Source organism: Ptychodera flava, chromosome 16, assembly GCF_041260155.1.
Source record: "Ptychodera flava strain L36383 chromosome 16, AS_Pfla_20210202, whole genome shotgun sequence".
Taxonomy (NCBI): Eukaryota; Metazoa; Hemichordata; class Enteropneusta; family Ptychoderidae; genus Ptychodera; species Ptychodera flava.
In genome coordinates this window covers 25,778,104-25,795,530 of record NC_091943.1, presented here as the reverse complement: position 1 = coordinate 25,795,530, position 17,427 = coordinate 25,778,104, and the positions used below count along the sequence as shown (strand labels likewise).

The 17,427-nt window shown below is 38.2% G+C and overlaps 1 protein-coding gene across 1 annotated transcript; it reads right to left on the bottom strand.

Annotated features, from left to right (window-relative positions):
• Nucleotides 1-6,707: 6,707 nt before the first annotated feature.
• LOC139114414 (uncharacterized) lies at nt 6,708-16,558 on the bottom strand. The gene is made up of 6 exons (XM_070676136.1): nt 16,281-16,558; nt 14,594-14,771; nt 8,958-9,607; nt 8,293-8,440; nt 7,377-7,512; nt 6,708-7,107 (listed from the first exon to the last, which is right to left on the bottom strand). Exons 1-6 carry the CDS (start codon nt 16,382-16,384, stop codon nt 6,971-6,973), a joined length of 1,353 nt encoding a protein of 450 aa, XP_070532237.1. The 5' UTR covers nt 16,385-16,558; the 3' UTR covers nt 6,708-6,970.
• Nucleotides 16,559-17,427: the final 869 nt, after the last annotated feature.

Genomic DNA, 17,427 nt, shown 5'->3' with positions numbered 1-17,427 from the left:
ATTTTCTTCATCATTCTCCTCTCTTGTTATATCTCTTTGGCGCCATCTTATTAGAAACTGAAACCAAGTGGTGCATGAGTAAAACTTCAAAGTTAGAAAACCGGTAAAAATCCACAAAGTTTAAAACTGTATTCAGCATGTTGAGCGGTTACATTACCAGGATTTTGGCGGGTATTAAAATGGGAATAAAACAGCAATTTGCTAAAATGCAATACTACTTAGCAACAGAACAACTCTCTGCAATGAACTATCGCAGCGCCTCAAAATAGAATGTTGGATAAGATTCATCGAGCAATTAGCAAGCCCGTGTTAAAGAGTCACATGAATCTACCAAAGATGTAAATATATGGACGCAGGAACCGAGTCTTCAGTCATAGATCTTGACAAATACTTATCAGCTTGCGCTAAACGACAACAATATATCATAGCAGCAGGGTAGACTTTCACAACGTGAAATTTAAAGAAGACATACCAGTCAAGGATAACTCAACACATCTTAGTCTGATAATGAAAAGGTAATAAAGAAATGCAAAATTTCGTCATCATACAAGCGAGGTGTTGGAAAAACGTAATATATTCGGTTTTGTCTTCACTGAAGGCAAAATTGCAGAAATCCAAGAGCCAACATTGAAACGAAATTAGAGATTAGGAGGCATGTGAAGTAAAAAATCATCAGGAAGTAAGTTATGAACCAATTCCCCTTAACATCAGAAAATAATCCAGTGAAAAACGTTATCTTCGAAGGTCAATTGTATCTCAACCTTAGTCATGCAAACGTAGAGAAACTCTCTTGAAAGCAGACGCTACTTGTTACTTTCAACTATTTGCCGATAAGGCTCAGTTTTGACATGTTTACCTCGGAATCCTTGTCTTTCTGTGACCAAGTAATTCGGATGTTTCTTTTGTGCTTGCAGTTTTTCTTACTAGAATTCTATACATTCCCATAATCCTCCACATTTATTTAAAGCTTGTTTGCAATTATATAATGCAAGTTGGCAAGTAAATGATGGTTCGAACAAAACTGTCAGCCCTCAATAATAAAATTGGCAAAGAATAATTAAGGGCCACTGTAGCTTTCAATAAGGTGCTGTAATCTTCAAAAATGATCCGTCAATAATTCCGCGTCATGCCTGTTTAATCATCTGATATCTTTCACAGCACTTGAAGAAATTTCCAAATTCCCTCAGTGTAAAGCTCTCACCTAATGATACAGACTGGTTCGAGCGTAAAGCTGACGGAACAGAAGACGTATTGACATCAACTCTCACTGGAAAGAGCAGTGCGTAACCTAAACCTTTCCATGAAATGATCATGTATGGTAACGAGTTAAAATTAGAAGCGGGTTTTATTGACACATTGTAAATCAAAGACCCATTTATTTAAGGAAGGATTGACTATTTTTGTCCCACTATCATTATTACTTAGTGTCAGATGTCGCATATTAATATGTCTCAATTCCTCTGGGATTAACTTTGGCGTCAACGTGTTTTTGTTGTCAGACGATTGTCTCTCTCTACGACAGTTTACTTCAAGAGACGTTCACTAGAAATTATAAAGTATAATAACAGATAGAGGTTGCAGGTACCAACAGCGTGAGAGGTGTTGAACTGTCGCACTTACACGTCGTTGACATCATCGCCAAGATGGAAATTCTTTATAATTTCAATCAAGCACAGAACTCCATCACAAAATTTATAGATTTTAGTAAATTCTTGATCGCATTCGAACTCACAACGCATGGCACTAATCACATAGCAAAGACATCACAATCAAATTTGCTCGGCTGACGTCGTAGTGACAAAAGGAAATCAGACAGTAAGGTCGTTGAAGGAGCAAGAAAATGTCCATTAGAAATATCACCATCTGTAGGGCTGACGTTTTGACGCATTTTCGTTCCACACCTGATGAGAGTCAGGTGTAACAAAACATCTTTGTGCAGATGTTGAAATAAAAACGTTTTGTTTCCATTTGAATTAGATTGAAATCATATCAAAAAGACACTCCGTCGCTGTGCAAGTACTCTGTTCTAACTTTATTGAAATTGTTAAAGGCAGAAAGCGCCTCGGGGACAGAAAATAGGACTCTCACATTTTTACAATCAATTTTGTTAAACCTCTTATGGAGTGCAACGTTTTCATCGTTTTATTTTTTGTTAAACTCTAAAATTTAATTTTTTCCCCAATATAGTTAACACAGGGATGGTGGCCATTTTAAATTTCAAATGTCAGTAATTATCTGGTTATTCGGTACCAGAATTAACACAGTGACACCCCCCTCCCCGCAAATTTGTATTGTTGATTCTGAAAAAAAAGAATGGTTGATTGATTTTTGAAGGTTGAGGTTTGACGAAAAGTGTAGGTCTTTCAGTTTCGAGCTGCGCAGTACCTTAAACATACATGTAGCTCATTGACCTATGTACTCAAACATTTGCCTTTTTAGTGTTTATTTTTAACTAATTCGATAGCAGTTCTAGTCACGCAACAAAGAAATTGCTGTGAAAGAATAAGAAAGCTCATCAGCCGCAAAATATTAAATGTCAGTTAATTTTACTAACTGAAGCACTCGTGTAAGACATTTCTTATAAATGTCAATACAACGAGCATAGCAATAACCATAATTCAATGGTGGCCTGTCATTTTCGTTTTCAGTGACATCAATCATGCGGATTCGTGTCTCCCCTTTATTGTACCATTCTTTTCTTGTTTGTTTACCTTAGAAGGGGAAGGAAAATACATGTTCTCTTTCAGTTTTCCAGGTGTGCTGTATGCTTAGCAGCGCAGAAAGAGACAAAGCAGTTATCGTATTCATTATGAGTGTGATAAATCCTGGAGAAAAGATCATTTCTGAACGTCAAGATATCGACGACTATAGCAGATCAGACGTGAATGTTCACAGACTAAATATTCACAACCTTCTTCTTCACAGTAAGGGGGAATAAAAGGCGAAAGCTAGAGGTCAAAGAGGTTTGTTGAGTTGTAAATGAATTCGAATGAGAGACTCTATCATCTTCCTCTTCGCTCCGCAAGTCGTGTTCTTGGCTGCCAACAGGTGCAACGTCATCAATTTCAGAGTGAATCTTACGCAGTCAGTGCAGCACCATGCGGCGAACTTTGTAACTCCTTTCGTTTCCCTGTTTGAACCATTTGTTCTGCACACAGAGTACGAGGGTTTCTTCGAATGCTACGTTTGACAATTCTTCACAATAAGATAGACGCCAACACCGCGCAACAGCCAATAACGTCACTGCGCTATGAACTAAGTTTCCTTATTTTATGCTCAGACATCGAGTATAGAGCTTTTAAATAGTAGATTTAATACTTGATATCCAAAGAAGCTAGGAAGAAAGATTCTTTCTTTAAAATTGCCCTTTTACTCGCCCTATTATAATCATGGAGACAGATCTCTTTCTCGTTTCTTCTCGTACGCGTATGAAAATGATTTTCCAAGTTAATTTATGATTTCAAATTAAAATACATAAAGTTACTATAAAAATGACAAAATTAATGTTGAGAAGCGTCCCGTCAGATGAAGGCTTCTTATTCTAGACGAATAAGCACATATATGAACATGTTCACAACAAGACAATAAGGTTTATGGGATCTTGTGGCAACTCTGTTTCCGTCTTCTCTCTTCATCGCTCTCGTTGCGTTCTGTTGATGTCTTTAGGCGTTACTTTTGCCTGCTCCCAGGGCTAAGGGACATTTCCTTTATTATGAGGGGGTGGGCCGGAAGAAATCGGAACATGTCAGTAGTTTGAAATGCTGTCCTTCCCCGTATAAGAAATGGAAACTCCCTTATTGCTACCTAATTGCTACCACCATGTCAAAGCTTGTGTGGTCAGAGCTGATCATAATGAACCTCGTTTGTGTAGCCGTGCTTGTCAGCCAGTGCTTAGTGCGCTATCAACAGAGCGACTGATCTTCAGCCACAACTCGGTTCCCAGTCTTCTGTTGACTACTATCATCCGTCACCGATTCTGCGTACAGTCGATCATCAGTCAACTCACCGTACGCGCTTTGTAAAAGCATCGACCCGTGTTTGATGTCTCAGACATTTTTTGAATTTTCACTGTTTAAGCTTTACGCACCTTTTGTTCAGTTTAAATCTGTCACGGTTTCGGTATCTCGGCAACACATACACACAATAATATACAACTTGCAAAGGGGACGGTAACCGTGTGTTTGGTAATTATTGTAATTTTTACGTGAGACACTTTCGAACGAACACATTTCAAACTTTATTTGACCACAGCTGATGCCGTGAACACATTTATATATTCAGGTTTACGCTTCCCTGAAATTGAATTGAAAACATGTTCGCCCCGAAAATGAATGAGTTACAGTAGGACTTTCTGTTGTAAAACGGTAGAAAAAAATTGATAGCGAGACACAGAGTCTGCCCAGCCCTTGCAGACTTTTTATCTGGTCGTACCACTTAATGTACCTTTTGTTACTTCGTTTATACACATATCTAAGCCCTTTCTATCAAGGTTTGTAATTCATTCATTCATCCATTCATTCATCAATTCTTTCATTCACTCATTCAGTTATTCATACATTCATCATTCATTCATTCATTCATTCATTCATCCATTCATTTATATTGCCATTCATCCATCCATCCATTCATTCATTCATTCATTCATTCATTCATTCATTCATTCATTCATTCATTCATTCATTCATTCATTTATTCACTCATTTATTCATAGTCACAGCAAACACAAGACGTCAGTGTACATGTGTGCTAGCAGTTATAAGTGTGCTTCACGGAACTAGAGGTGTGCAGAAGGGTCGAGACCACAATTACAACTGTTTCACTCGGTCATTGAACCACCTTTTTTCAACTTTTTCAATCACTACCGGGCAGTCTTAATCGCTGACTACTTTCACTGGGGAGCAGGCGCCATAGTTTGGCGCCTGGAATCTGAATTTAAAATTCGTATCCCATTCTCTGTGTGATCGAATTATTAGGTTCACTGCACTATCTATTCTTCATGGGTTCGTTTCCCTTCACTGATATACCATCGCTAAACGTTTTTCGTCCATAATGTTTCGAGGTCCTCGGTGAAGGTCTTGCTTGACATATTGCAGCCACATCATTTTGACACTTGCCGCGCCTACACTTCAAGGTCAATACAAAGCTTGTAAGACACCGCTTTCACTTGAACACACCCTGTATCACCAATGAAGCCGCGTTTTAATTTCCACCAGAAACGTCAACCTCCTGTCAGTCGTAAGGGCAGTTTCATTTATTATAAGGGGTGGGCCAGACTTACTTTGGGGAAGTCCATAATAAAAAATGTAACCTCTCGTCCCTTTATAAAGTGTGACCTTCCCCTTTTCCCATTTGAAAAGCATTACTCACAGCCTCGCTCCGTACAACATTGAGGGTTGTTATTGTTGGCTTTGCTATAAATATGTACAGATAATTAGACTGATTTCAAGACAGATCCTTGTTTATTTGATAGTAATTTTCATGTGAAAAACTTTGGAAAAAACTCGTTTTAAACTTTATTTGACCACAGCTAATACCATGAACACCTTTATGTATTAAATCGATGAATGTAATTTCTTTATTGCAGGGCCAGGTATTGCAATTCCTTACAGATTCTTTTATAATTGTTGTTAATACTGTAAATAAAATATCGAGATACTACATTTATCGAAAGTTTGGCAGATGTAAAATATGGCCCTCGCCCAGGCTGAGTTTGCAAAATGTGACTATCATAGGGGCATTTTTGAAAAGGTGAGCATTACAAAAATTGGTCCATCATCTCAAAGTAACGGAAGGCTCCGTGTAGTAACCGTGTCGCATTCCAACTTTTCCATTACACAGCGAGGATATTTTGAAGGATAACTTCTTAAATTGCTTATCGTACAGCAATGTGGTCTTACATTACGGATTTGTCAACAAGATAATGGCCCTTTCTTAGGCCCTTTCAAAGCTTCTTTTACGTATAACACTACATATTTGTTCGCGTTGACGGTCACTCCTTTCAGCACATAACTTGTGTAAGTAATATGAAATCCCAACATTCGCCTTCAATCGAATTATTTATTTGACGTTCAGAGTTATTTTATCCTTACACTGGCTTCTAGATTCTAACAAAAACGCATCTTTGACAATTACTACGTATGATCGTCAATCGATAGTATAAATTTCACTTCGGTTAAAAGTGAACCACTTCAGCGATATGAAGCGCGGTAGTGCTGACGTTGCTTTGCGCATGTGCTACCGCCATATCAAAACCACCAACACCATCACAACTGTCATAAACTTGCCAAATCGGGTCCTCAATAGATTTTTTACAACTTAGTAGAATTTGATGGTGAATACAGAAGCTTTTGTCCTTGGCAAAGCCTATATGTTCTTATCACAGTATGAAAATTATCTTAACGCCCAAGTTCTTCTGGTGGTCAACATTTTAATAGCTATCTACTAACACATACTAAAGCGTTCGCATTGTCATGCATGGAATTATAAAATATAGCCAAACACATAATAGTGAGCGTAAATAATAATGATTTGGCTCTGGTTGACAATAAACTCATTCCAGTAATGTAAACAGAAGCCGCTACGGAGATTTGAAATTAGGGTTCCCTCTTTTTTAGCCATATCACGAATCGCACAAACAACTTTTTTCCTTCCTTGTTTACAAGTTACGACTCTTTAGCTCGCTGTCGATTTCAATCACTACAAAAATATCCATAACACTTCTTTATCCCTTTTTATTAGTAATATGAGGCTAGCATAAAACATTGATTTCTTTCAAAGAGCGTCAATAATTTTCGTTGCTGAGGGTCCTGATTTATCGCTTGTCCCATAACAGTTTTGTGGAAGCAAGATTAGAAAATTAAGTGAAAGGAAAAGATTCATTCACAAGCGCCTTGACATGTAGCACAACCTTGATTAATGAGAATACCCCTGCAGCAGCTTTGATTTAAAAATTAATACGATCAGTCTTGATTCAATTTATGGCTATCACTTCCCTTGGTATGTCGTTGAAGACTCGCAGATACATAGTGGTTCGATTCAGGTCAGTTCTTTCGGACTTCACAAACTGCGTCCATGCTGAATTCTGACAACCGATGAATACAAGTGCTCCTGAAAAGAAAAAAAAAGTAATGGAAAGTTACTTGCACGAGTGGGAGATCGGTTAAATCCGACGGTATTCCCATGAGATCGTTCTCTCGTCGCTGTAGGGATAAACAAAAATGCTTGTAACGCCGCCTACAGGCTCATTAGATCGTGAAAGTGCAAAATTAATTACAAAATTCACGTAGGAAGAATTTTAATAATATCATTCTCGTTCTTAAATTATTGTAACGATGTCACCTAAAGAGGTGTCCTACTGAAGAGAGAGCGCTACTAACTTTTAACGATTTCTTGCTCGACCAACGATATCACATAATTATCATCCTTATAAGCAGCAATGCTAGGCGTCGTCTTGATGAGGTCGTCCTTCGTGTATAGATGTGAAATGTGTGGCCGTAATATGTCATACATTTTCTGAAAAGAATGGAAGAAATGGACGTAATTTTCTAGTCTTAGGAAATAACATACCATACATTTAATACGCACAACACATTCAATACTCCTTAACGTAGAATAAAGATAGAGCTGTGCTAACATTTCGAAGCTAGCGCTAGATTTTGGTCAAATCTGTGATTTGGACAATTTTTTGGAAATTCGTGATCATTTACGTGAAAGTGTTTGAGTGGGCTGAACGCGATACGACGTGAATCGGAGACAAACTTGTCAGGCCGCGCACAGACTGATTGCGCAGACTCCATTCTGATTGATTCACCAGGAACTGATCAGAAGTAATATTCAGCTTGAAATACAAAGATGTGTACACATGACAAGCTATTTCTAGAGATTGAGACGTATTTTTCATTCACCGACTTGAACTATGTCTTAAGTCATCAGTATCTTTCAAACGCACGATGTGAAAAGTATTCACATGGCTATACAATCTATGCTATCCTGTTGTGGTGACGTTCGAAGTAAATTGACCAAACATTATCAATATGTTAACTGTGAATATTAATATCATACAACTCTCAACAACTATCTGTTCTGTAAGGAGAAAATATTAGACTATTGTCACGGACTTTCAGAATGAGACAGTCGCTGAAACTCAATCTCGTTTCTAAAATGGTATTTCGATGGAAGCACATTTAGACGTGACTACTTTACGAGAGAAATGATAGTCCATGCATTGAAACGGTGTGAAGAAGTTTCTTAACGATATAAATGAAGAGAAATACTGGGAAGTTTGACCATCACCTTGGCGTGCGGAGGAAATGCAAGATAGACACAGGGTATCCTTGTAAGCTTCAGATAATTGTCGAGGACTTTGACAAGCTGTGGACTCTCCAAAACGAGATTTAACCTATTGAATGTACATCCATCTGTTTGACCCCATGCCATACACCTGTATAATGAAGACATTATTAGTAGACTATGTGACAAAACCCCCTAAAATATAAAAGTTTGTCAACATTAAATTTTTCTGCCTTGTCTAAAAAAATATAGCTAAACCAGGGGATACGCCCGTGATTATCCTTAGCGTATTAGTGAGGTCTTCTTGTTATTTCATAGAGTGGTAAATATATTTGGAGTCTTTTATTTCTATCTCCCTATAAACTACATAGTATTTTCCTGAATAGTTTTGCAATATAGATTACTGTCGATGACAAGATTTTCAAATTGGGCATGCTTCCCACCACTAGTCTTTAAACGAGTAAGCACATAAACGCGTCTCTCCGACCTTACAAAATTACATATAGAAATGAAGACGTTTTGCTCGTGCGGTGAATGACTAACAAAATTACAATATGGACTTTAAGATGTAACATATGAAAAGTCATCTACATCATCAACGTGACATTGAGTGGGTTAACCTTGCCTTTGCTACATAAATAACTATCCTTCTATCGCCATTGACTTACTTTTCCCCGGTTCTATTTCTCCAGTGGAAGGCGAGAAATTGTTCCCCTTTACAAATGTGTCGCAGGCCTTCCTCTCCCATCGAACGCACGTACGGCGCCTTCTTGAGATAACGGCTGGCTTCTTTAGCAGTCTGTTTCCATTCGTCGTTATCGTAATGCAAGATAGCTAGAGATCGATATATGACACAAGGGTATTCCGACACAGATGATAGTCCTTGCGATAATGTTAAATTTTTGGTCGAATTTCCTTCATCAAGTTCAATACTTTGAAAGTGTAATCCAGTGTCGCGATGGATTTCCTCCAATATATCACTTCCTTTGTCAAAGTCCAGCACGACCGCTTTCCCGCCGCACTGTCTGAAAAATTTATGCGGTGTTACAACCGGCACGAACTGTTTGAGAAGTTCAATATCAAATGTTTCACTGAGATTTCTGGCTTCGCTGGCGTTATTCTGTGTTTTGTGATTTCGTATCGGGTAAAGGACGAGGCTGCGGTTTTGTAAAAACACCAGCGGCAGGAGGCTCTTCAATCTCTTGTAATTGTTCTGTGGACCCGAAAAGCGGAATGAAAACGACGGCATGATATAACGACCCGCGGGAGTCGTGACAGTTGGTCGGGAAGTTGATCTGACGTACCGGTTGAAAGCGATCTGAAAGAATTAGATACCGTTCATTAACATTAACGGAACACAGCGCAAATTTGCGTGAGTATCACAGCTGTACAGTGTTTGTGCGTTTATGCATCTTAAAATATATAATGACAGCAAGTCATTGTCAGTTATATAGTCCCCTCTTATTACGATGTAAGTGGGTTAAATGTTACTGGATGGGTTCTGGTGAGGGCACTTCCTTGGCACGGACGTGTTTCCGACGCTCCTGTTATGGGCCAAAAATCGTAATTTTCAAAGTTGAACTTTTGAGTTGTTAGTGATTTGACTTGCGCAATTTGGAATGGCGACTTGATGTTCATCTGAAGAGTTTGGGTTTCTCAGGTTGACATGGCAACAAGCTTGCAGATTTGTGCTGTCCTGAAAGCTGCTAATGACGATTAAATCCCATATGACGTCAGCTATTGTCACGAGGTGAGGAAGTGCATCGACAAATACAAGTCAATGCAGAGACTTTCTCCTACATGTAAATGCACAAGGCACCATGAACAAACGGAGTGACTTTGAAGCAGTAATATAAGTTAAGAAGTATCACATCATTGCAGGTACAGATTCATTGACAAACGAAGCTTAATAATTCAGAATTGAATATCCTAAGTATACTCGAAGGATACTCAGAAAGGAAGAGAAGGATGATTCTTAGTGTATTTGACGACTGGTAATGATGTCATTGGAGTAAATTCCCCAGATGCATGTTTATCAATTCAGTGTGGTTTACAATGCAACTTCCTTCTACGTTAAAACAACTTGTAGTGAGGCAGTATGAGCCTCGAAAGTTGAAAGACTTAAACTTTTGCTCAAACTTACAAATCCCCGTACATGAGATGTATTTTTGAGGTCAGGAATTAAAAGGATTTGCATAAGTGGAAATTTTGAAGTGGGGCTAACATTTAATTGGCATCGCAGTCTGCTTTTACTGCTTTCATTTTTAACTAAGTACTTCCACTAACACCGGGGAGGATAAACACATGAATACGAATAGTTTGTATCGCTTTTGTTATATTGATGAATATCTCTTCAGTGACCCGGTACTCTAAATACGATGACAAATGCATTAGCATGCGTCGTGAAACACTGTTTTGCTGACTCTGGTACTGAACTTCGTAAGCCTTCTTTGTTTCTGACCGAGAGAGTATGCCAACAGTCCGCGATTAATTTATCGTATTAGGCACCCCAAAGGTGAAAGTCTTGAACTTTTGCTCAAACTTTCCTCAATGAAGCTTTCGACCATTCTCTTACCAAATCAACAATAAAAATCAGGGGTTACCATGCGAAATTTGGTACCAAATTACCTAAGATTTCCCGATATTTAAAATTAAAAATGGCCGCAATCCTTGTGCTAACGCTATGGGGAAAAATAAAATTTTCAGTTTTTGAAAAACTAAGCCGGTGGAAAGTTTTCTTACACCAAGAGCTTTAAAATGAACCCCCACATGTGGTAGATCAAAAAAGAAGTGGAAAAGTTTCAGAGTCCGAATATTTGTAACCGAGGCGCATATCACCCTAAACTGAAACTACGTACTACGGAAATAAGACTGCAGCAATGGATTCATGACTCGAAGTGGTGCCAGTGGCTTATGATGCACCCGCTTAGTCAGGCATGGTACTTTTGTAGACATTATGGAATCGAATAATATAATGCATCTTCTGTTGAAGAGATACGGCACATGAAAATGAATGAACAGCGCCATAAAAATGTATCATCACAAAATCAGTGATAATAACAATGTCCTACACGTGCAAATCGACAAACAGAGACCAAAATGTTGTGTTGTACGATATGTAGAATGAGCCCGAGGACAGATATTCGGGCTCACAAACTTTTACAAAACACTTTTAGTCTACCACTTGTGAGGTTCCAATTTTGAAGCTGATAGAGTAATTTTTCATCGGCTCTTTGTTTTTGAAAATCAAAAATTAACACAAGAATGGCGGAGATTTGGAATTTCAAGTACCAGTGAATGTTGGGTGACGATGTTTACACGGTGGCCGTGGATTTCTATTCTTGATTTCAAAGTGAAAAGTTTAACATTTCCCCGTTGGGGTAAAAATTTTAAGCCTTTCAGTTTTGACGTAGATTTTGGATGTCTGTGTTTTATTCGATGTTGTAAATCGAACTGAAATAAGCTACTGACATCACATCACACTGCAATATAAATAGGTACTGTGGCAACAGTCGTTGTATTTAAAAAGTTCCGATCATTCTTTTTACGAGCTGGCTTTTTTAAGACATAGAAAAAATACATGTAGTCCTTTACAGATAGAATTGCTTGGACTGTCTACTTCATCTTAGTCCAAACGGTACGATCTACAGTTTTCCAAAAGTCTGGCCTTTTTCTATGAAAAGTTGTCGGTCTGGTATGCCGTGGTCGTATCTTCTTTCTAGTTTCCGGGAAAACAAGTATTCTAATTCAGCCAATAATTATTAAGTTCATGGCTCATGATGGTATTCCAGTACATGTTTGATTACCTACTAGAACACCCAACAAACACAAGTGAGGCCTCCACATTGCGACTCGGCATTAAATCAATCAGACACTATAATCAAGACACACTTACGGCTTTTCTACAAAAAATAATTTCCAATGGGCAGAGTAGGAGAGCCGAGCTTTAAACTAAGTTGTTCGACGAGTGAACTGCAAAGTCAACTTGCATGTATTATTGTTCATGGGAGGCTTTACATTTTCTTTCTGTCTCAGCACTTGGGGACTTTCAACATATGGGTAGTATCACAGCAATGGGGTACGCGGTTCAAAAGAGCCTCAACGGTGTAATCTGTTAGAATCGTCTCAGCTCATTTACCCTCTTAAATACATACCATTGAGACGTTAAAAGTCAACGTTAATGAATGACTTCATCAACTAATCCACCGATTTAAGTAAACGATCCGATGCTCAAGCATGCAATGCTAATTTATTTTACTGACCAAATTGCCAAGTTGTCACTTGAATCGAGCAGACAATAATATCAGTCAGCAAGTAACGACAATGGTGATGATACTTTTTTTATAGACGATAAATATAGCTTAACAGATTTAAAGATATAGCTGACTATTCAACTAAACGTAAACAACTATTGCATAACCGGACAAAAGGACGATTACTAACACGCCTTAAGATTGACACTGACACTTTTATCCTTAATCTTAAATCGTATGGATGACAAAATTAAACACATCATTGGACATTTGCCTTGCCCTTGTAACGTTGAAAAGACCATAAACGGTAAACAGCGTTAACGTTGGCACAGTTCTCAAAACAAGGAGGCCAGCTCTGATAGACGAAAGGCTTGGCCTCGGAAAGCCACAACATGCCTGCGCCTAAACTGCACTTATAGAAATGGCATATGAATTGACCTGGTACCGTATGCATCGTCCCATTGAACAGTTTACCAAACATTTGAAGGAAATTGAAGCACATTTCCTTTTGGCAATTGTTTGCGCGAAGATCACCAAAGAGAGTTTTGTTTCCTTGCAAGAGCCAATCCACCATTAAAAGTCCTTGATGAAAGTTGCAAGACTTGAAAGCTTTCCATTGTGTGAGTACCAGGAATGGCATCTGACTTGGATTTTGCTTTTTTACCTGCCTTTGTTTTTAGTAACTGGTCTTTCAATAGGGTCTCTTAAGTACCACACCGATTTCAATGCTTCTCTTTAGATGTCAAAGAACTTTGCAAATGACCTAAGTAAATAGAGTTGTCAAACTTTTCAGATGTTTAGAAATGGAACAATAAGACAAGTTTTGCATTCTTACTCACTCTATTGTACGTTTCTGATCTACTATTGTTGACTCCTGATTTTGACATAGAGCAGGCCTCGACGGCTGAGCAAATCTAATTCAGATGAGATACAGATGTAATATAGGCTTTTTCACTCAAAGTGCAGTGCTGAAAGTTTTATTTGCGAATATCTTTATTACATCAGTCCCATTTCCGCTATGATTCAGTGATTGCGTCCACGGAACAAGAGTAGTGGAGAAATTGTGATCTGTTTTTTCTTGCATGTATCATTGATCATTGAAAACTTGTCTTCGGTCAAACCGACTTCAATGAACGACTTTCTCTATAAGGCCCGAGTATGAACGTTGAAAGTTGGTATTTTACCTAAGTGAAACATTTTCTGTCGGTCGCAGTGGAGACATGCTGGCCTAACATTAATTAATTCGCCTCGCAAGTATGAGTGACACATATTCGTTTTTTTTTTTTGCTATATTGTTTATCTGAAGGTAATGGATGTCTTTTATTACTGCAAAAAGTACAAAAATAGTGTATAACATTTCTTTAAAACGATATCGTACGATTAAAAGTCCCTCTTAGGAACGGTAACTAAGAATATTAGGTACTAACTCAAAACGCAACGAGTCGATTTCGATAAGCTAGTGCACAAATCATGCCATTATTTTTAAATGAGACTGATCAAATTCACACGAAACAATGCAGGAACTGTGCAGCTATGTGGGTACACACAGCTAGGAAAAACTGATATTAGCCTTTTGAATCGAGTCGTACATGTTTGTCGGCCGTACTGACAAAAAGCATAACTAGTACGATGCTAAACTTCTCAACAAATTAAATCTTCACCTCTGACACTCAATCGCCCATTGACCGTATTTAATACTGAGTAAAAGGAAATGTTCGCGAGATTTGTATTATTCGTTAGTTTATTACTTCTCAAAGTTATGTGATTCAAGTCTGCTTATGACATGGTGTTCAACGCTAAAATGTTCTCACTCTGAATGATAACAATTATAAAAAAGTATTCCTCTCTTCGTATTTTGTACGATCATGTAACTCCAGTAATAAAACTAGTACTGATGTCACAGTTACAGAATGAAGTCAGTGTTTATGTTTTGTATTTCAATGGGCCCATTCTCAATCTCTCCCTTACAAAAAGCAGTTGTATTTTACATTTGACCGATGCAAACGTAATGGCACTGAATGTTCAATCAAGTAAAGAAACCGCCTACTCACCGGTGGCTGTCTCAAATGCACGTAAAACTCGGCCAGGGAGAGAGACAGGACGACCGCAGCGACGAACGAGGCTGAACTTAGCAAGAGGAATGCCTTACAAAGGATTTTCCTGCTGAAGATGCATCTACGTGCGTCCATTCTACGGGTAACTGGTCTCCCGTCTTCACAACACGACTGTCTAAGGTATGAGAGAGAGCATAGATAAGAAGACTACTGATTTAGCCGACATGTCATCCAAAAGACTGGTAACAGGCGAACCTAAAATGTAAAGCGTGGCTGCTGCAGATGATATGGCCATAGCCCTCATGGATATTTCAACTGTCCTATGGGATGCCGAAACAAAAACTCCCTCAGACGCAAGTCTCTTTCCATGGCATTATTTATATCGAAAATTCTTCCTAGAAGAAGAACGGTGCACGAAAATATTGTTTCGAAGTAAACATAGCAAATTAAAATAAACGGAGCAAGGTGAGCAAAGTTGTTTGATTAAATTTCTCATAAATCTGTCATGATAAAGGTATGTTTAGTTTCTCCTACGTTTGTTTAAGACATTACTGAATATAGCGCACATCCATAGATACATAGACAGATCATATAGTATCGAAAGATATATATATGATAGATACATAGATTCATTCATCCGTAAATCATAGATAGATGGATAGATAGATAGATAGATAGATAGATAGACAGATAGATAGATAGATAGATAGATAGATAGATAGATAGATAGATAGATAGACAGATAGACAGACAGATAGATAGATAGATTGATAGATACATAGATACATAGATACATACGTACGTACATACATACATACATACATACATACATACATACATACATACATACATACATACATACATACATACATACATACATACATACATACATACATACATACATACATACATACATACATGTACAAAGGGAGTGAGAGAGGAACAGACAGACAGAGAGACAAAGCGTGTTTCAGCAAACAGGAATTCTTTACCTATATCGAAATTTGATTTCATCCTTACTTCGTTCGAAATGGTCACTTCCTTCACAGTACTTAGCAATCAAAGTTCCTACACTGCGATTCTCATTTTTTTTTTAAGTTGGGAAACTGAACACAAGTGTAAATTAATCATCCCCGTGACATAAACACTAGCACACACTGTTCAGTATAAACGTCCCCCGCGCGCTGCCTCTCAGACTGCATTTTGAGTGTTGGTTCTTCCAGATAGAATCATTTGAATTGTTATACGAATTCACACTAAATTGTACGTTACCGATGTCATAAGTCAAATCGCTAATTCTAAATTTGTATTCAAAAGTGCCTGAAAATCAGCAATAAATACATATTTGCATTGCCACTTTTATGAGAGCTTACAAGGACACCTAGCTTCTGTCGCAAACTTTTGTTTTATTAGTGAACACAGTCTGTTTAAAACAAACGCTCATTATTTGGATCTGAGCATTCAAACTTCATAGAATAACATCGGAAAAGTTTTATCAACTTTTGAAAGTGAACATAAAAAATGGTTGTTGCCTCTAAGGCTTTTGTGAAAACCTATAGTGTTCATTTCCTGTTTTACTCTGGTGATGCTATTTAACGAACAGTGATTGCAGTATAGGACAGCTACCTAACCAGACAAAACAAAAGCTCAATTACTAATGGAGAATTGATAATAAACATCTTACCGGTAACAGTACAATATCGCGAATACTGGACAGAAAGAGGCAACATAGGCTTTCTGGTCGAGCTCGTCACCACCGAAGCGTGCGAACGAGAGGGTGTGGTACATCCGGGATACTGGAGCCGTCACTCGTCTGGCAAAAATACTCTAATTGCCATGCCTTTCGTGTGAACAAAGTATATAAGCGTGATGCTTTTCTGATTTGTTACGTAATGGTCGAATGAATCTTTAAGTCTCGAGCAAAAGCGGAAAATTAAAATAAAGCTGCTCCCAAAGGCTGCCACGACCCCAGGCGCTGTTGCTGTAAGGACCTGTCTACTATCTTATGAGCTGCTAACGAGTTATTTGGTCAGGGCAATAAGCCCCCACTTTGGTGATCGGCAGAATAAATTAAAGAAGGGGATTAGTGAGGGTAATTAAAAGAAATGAACTGTTTTCTTTGAAATACTATACAGAGATAGCGAGGGTAAAGTAATAGGCACACACTCGACACAGGCAAGACTTGTATAATGCAAACAAGTGTAATATATGACATTTATTGAGCATATTCATAACTTCTAGACGAATATTGCTTGCGATACGCTGTGGTACAAGTTGACTTATCGTGACAAAGTATAGAAATATCTTTTGATGTGTCAAGATGGTGTCAGTATTGAGCTGACATTTTGCCATCGGAGACAAGCCGAAGGTTGAGTGAAAATATGTTTCAGATTCAGCCTGAGTCATATAAACATGACGAATCTCATTTCCGAAGCGCCTTTTAGAGACAAACGTTGAACTAAACAACGTCCCTAATCAACGGCAGAGAACCTTTATACATGGATTTAGCTTGAAAGTACAACCATCGAAATTTATCTTGGCGAAATCCTGGCAAAATAAGCATACAACGAAATCGTGTGTCTCAGTTACGAAGATTTAGAACTCCCATGGAATTACTGAATTAACTTCAGAGAGATTAGTTTGTTGTGCAAAGTTCATGAACATTCCATGCCATATTTCAGAAATTGCCAACAAATGGCCGCTAACAGTTCAATCCCGTGCGTCTTTGCGGCTATGAGACTCGATGAAACTCTTGGTCACGATTCGGGGCAGGCTTTGTAAAGGTGCTTAGAAATGGATTTAAGTTTTTGTGGATCATCTGCAGAAACTGA

Excerpts from the sequence above, each read along its gene's own strand:
- LOC139114414 (XM_070676136.1), bottom strand. The coding sequence starts at position 16,384 with ATGTACCACACCCTCTCGTTCGCACGCTTCGGTGGTGACGAGCTCGAC. Across the intron at positions 14,772-16,280 it reads GCGATATTGTACTGTTACCG|ACAGTCGTGTTGTGAAGACG; the intron begins GTAAGATGTTTA and ends CTCATACCTTAG. Across the intron at positions 9,608-14,593 it reads TGCATTTGAGACAGCCACCG|ATCGCTTTCAACCGGTACGT; the intron begins GTGAGTAGGCGG and ends TAATTCTTTCAG.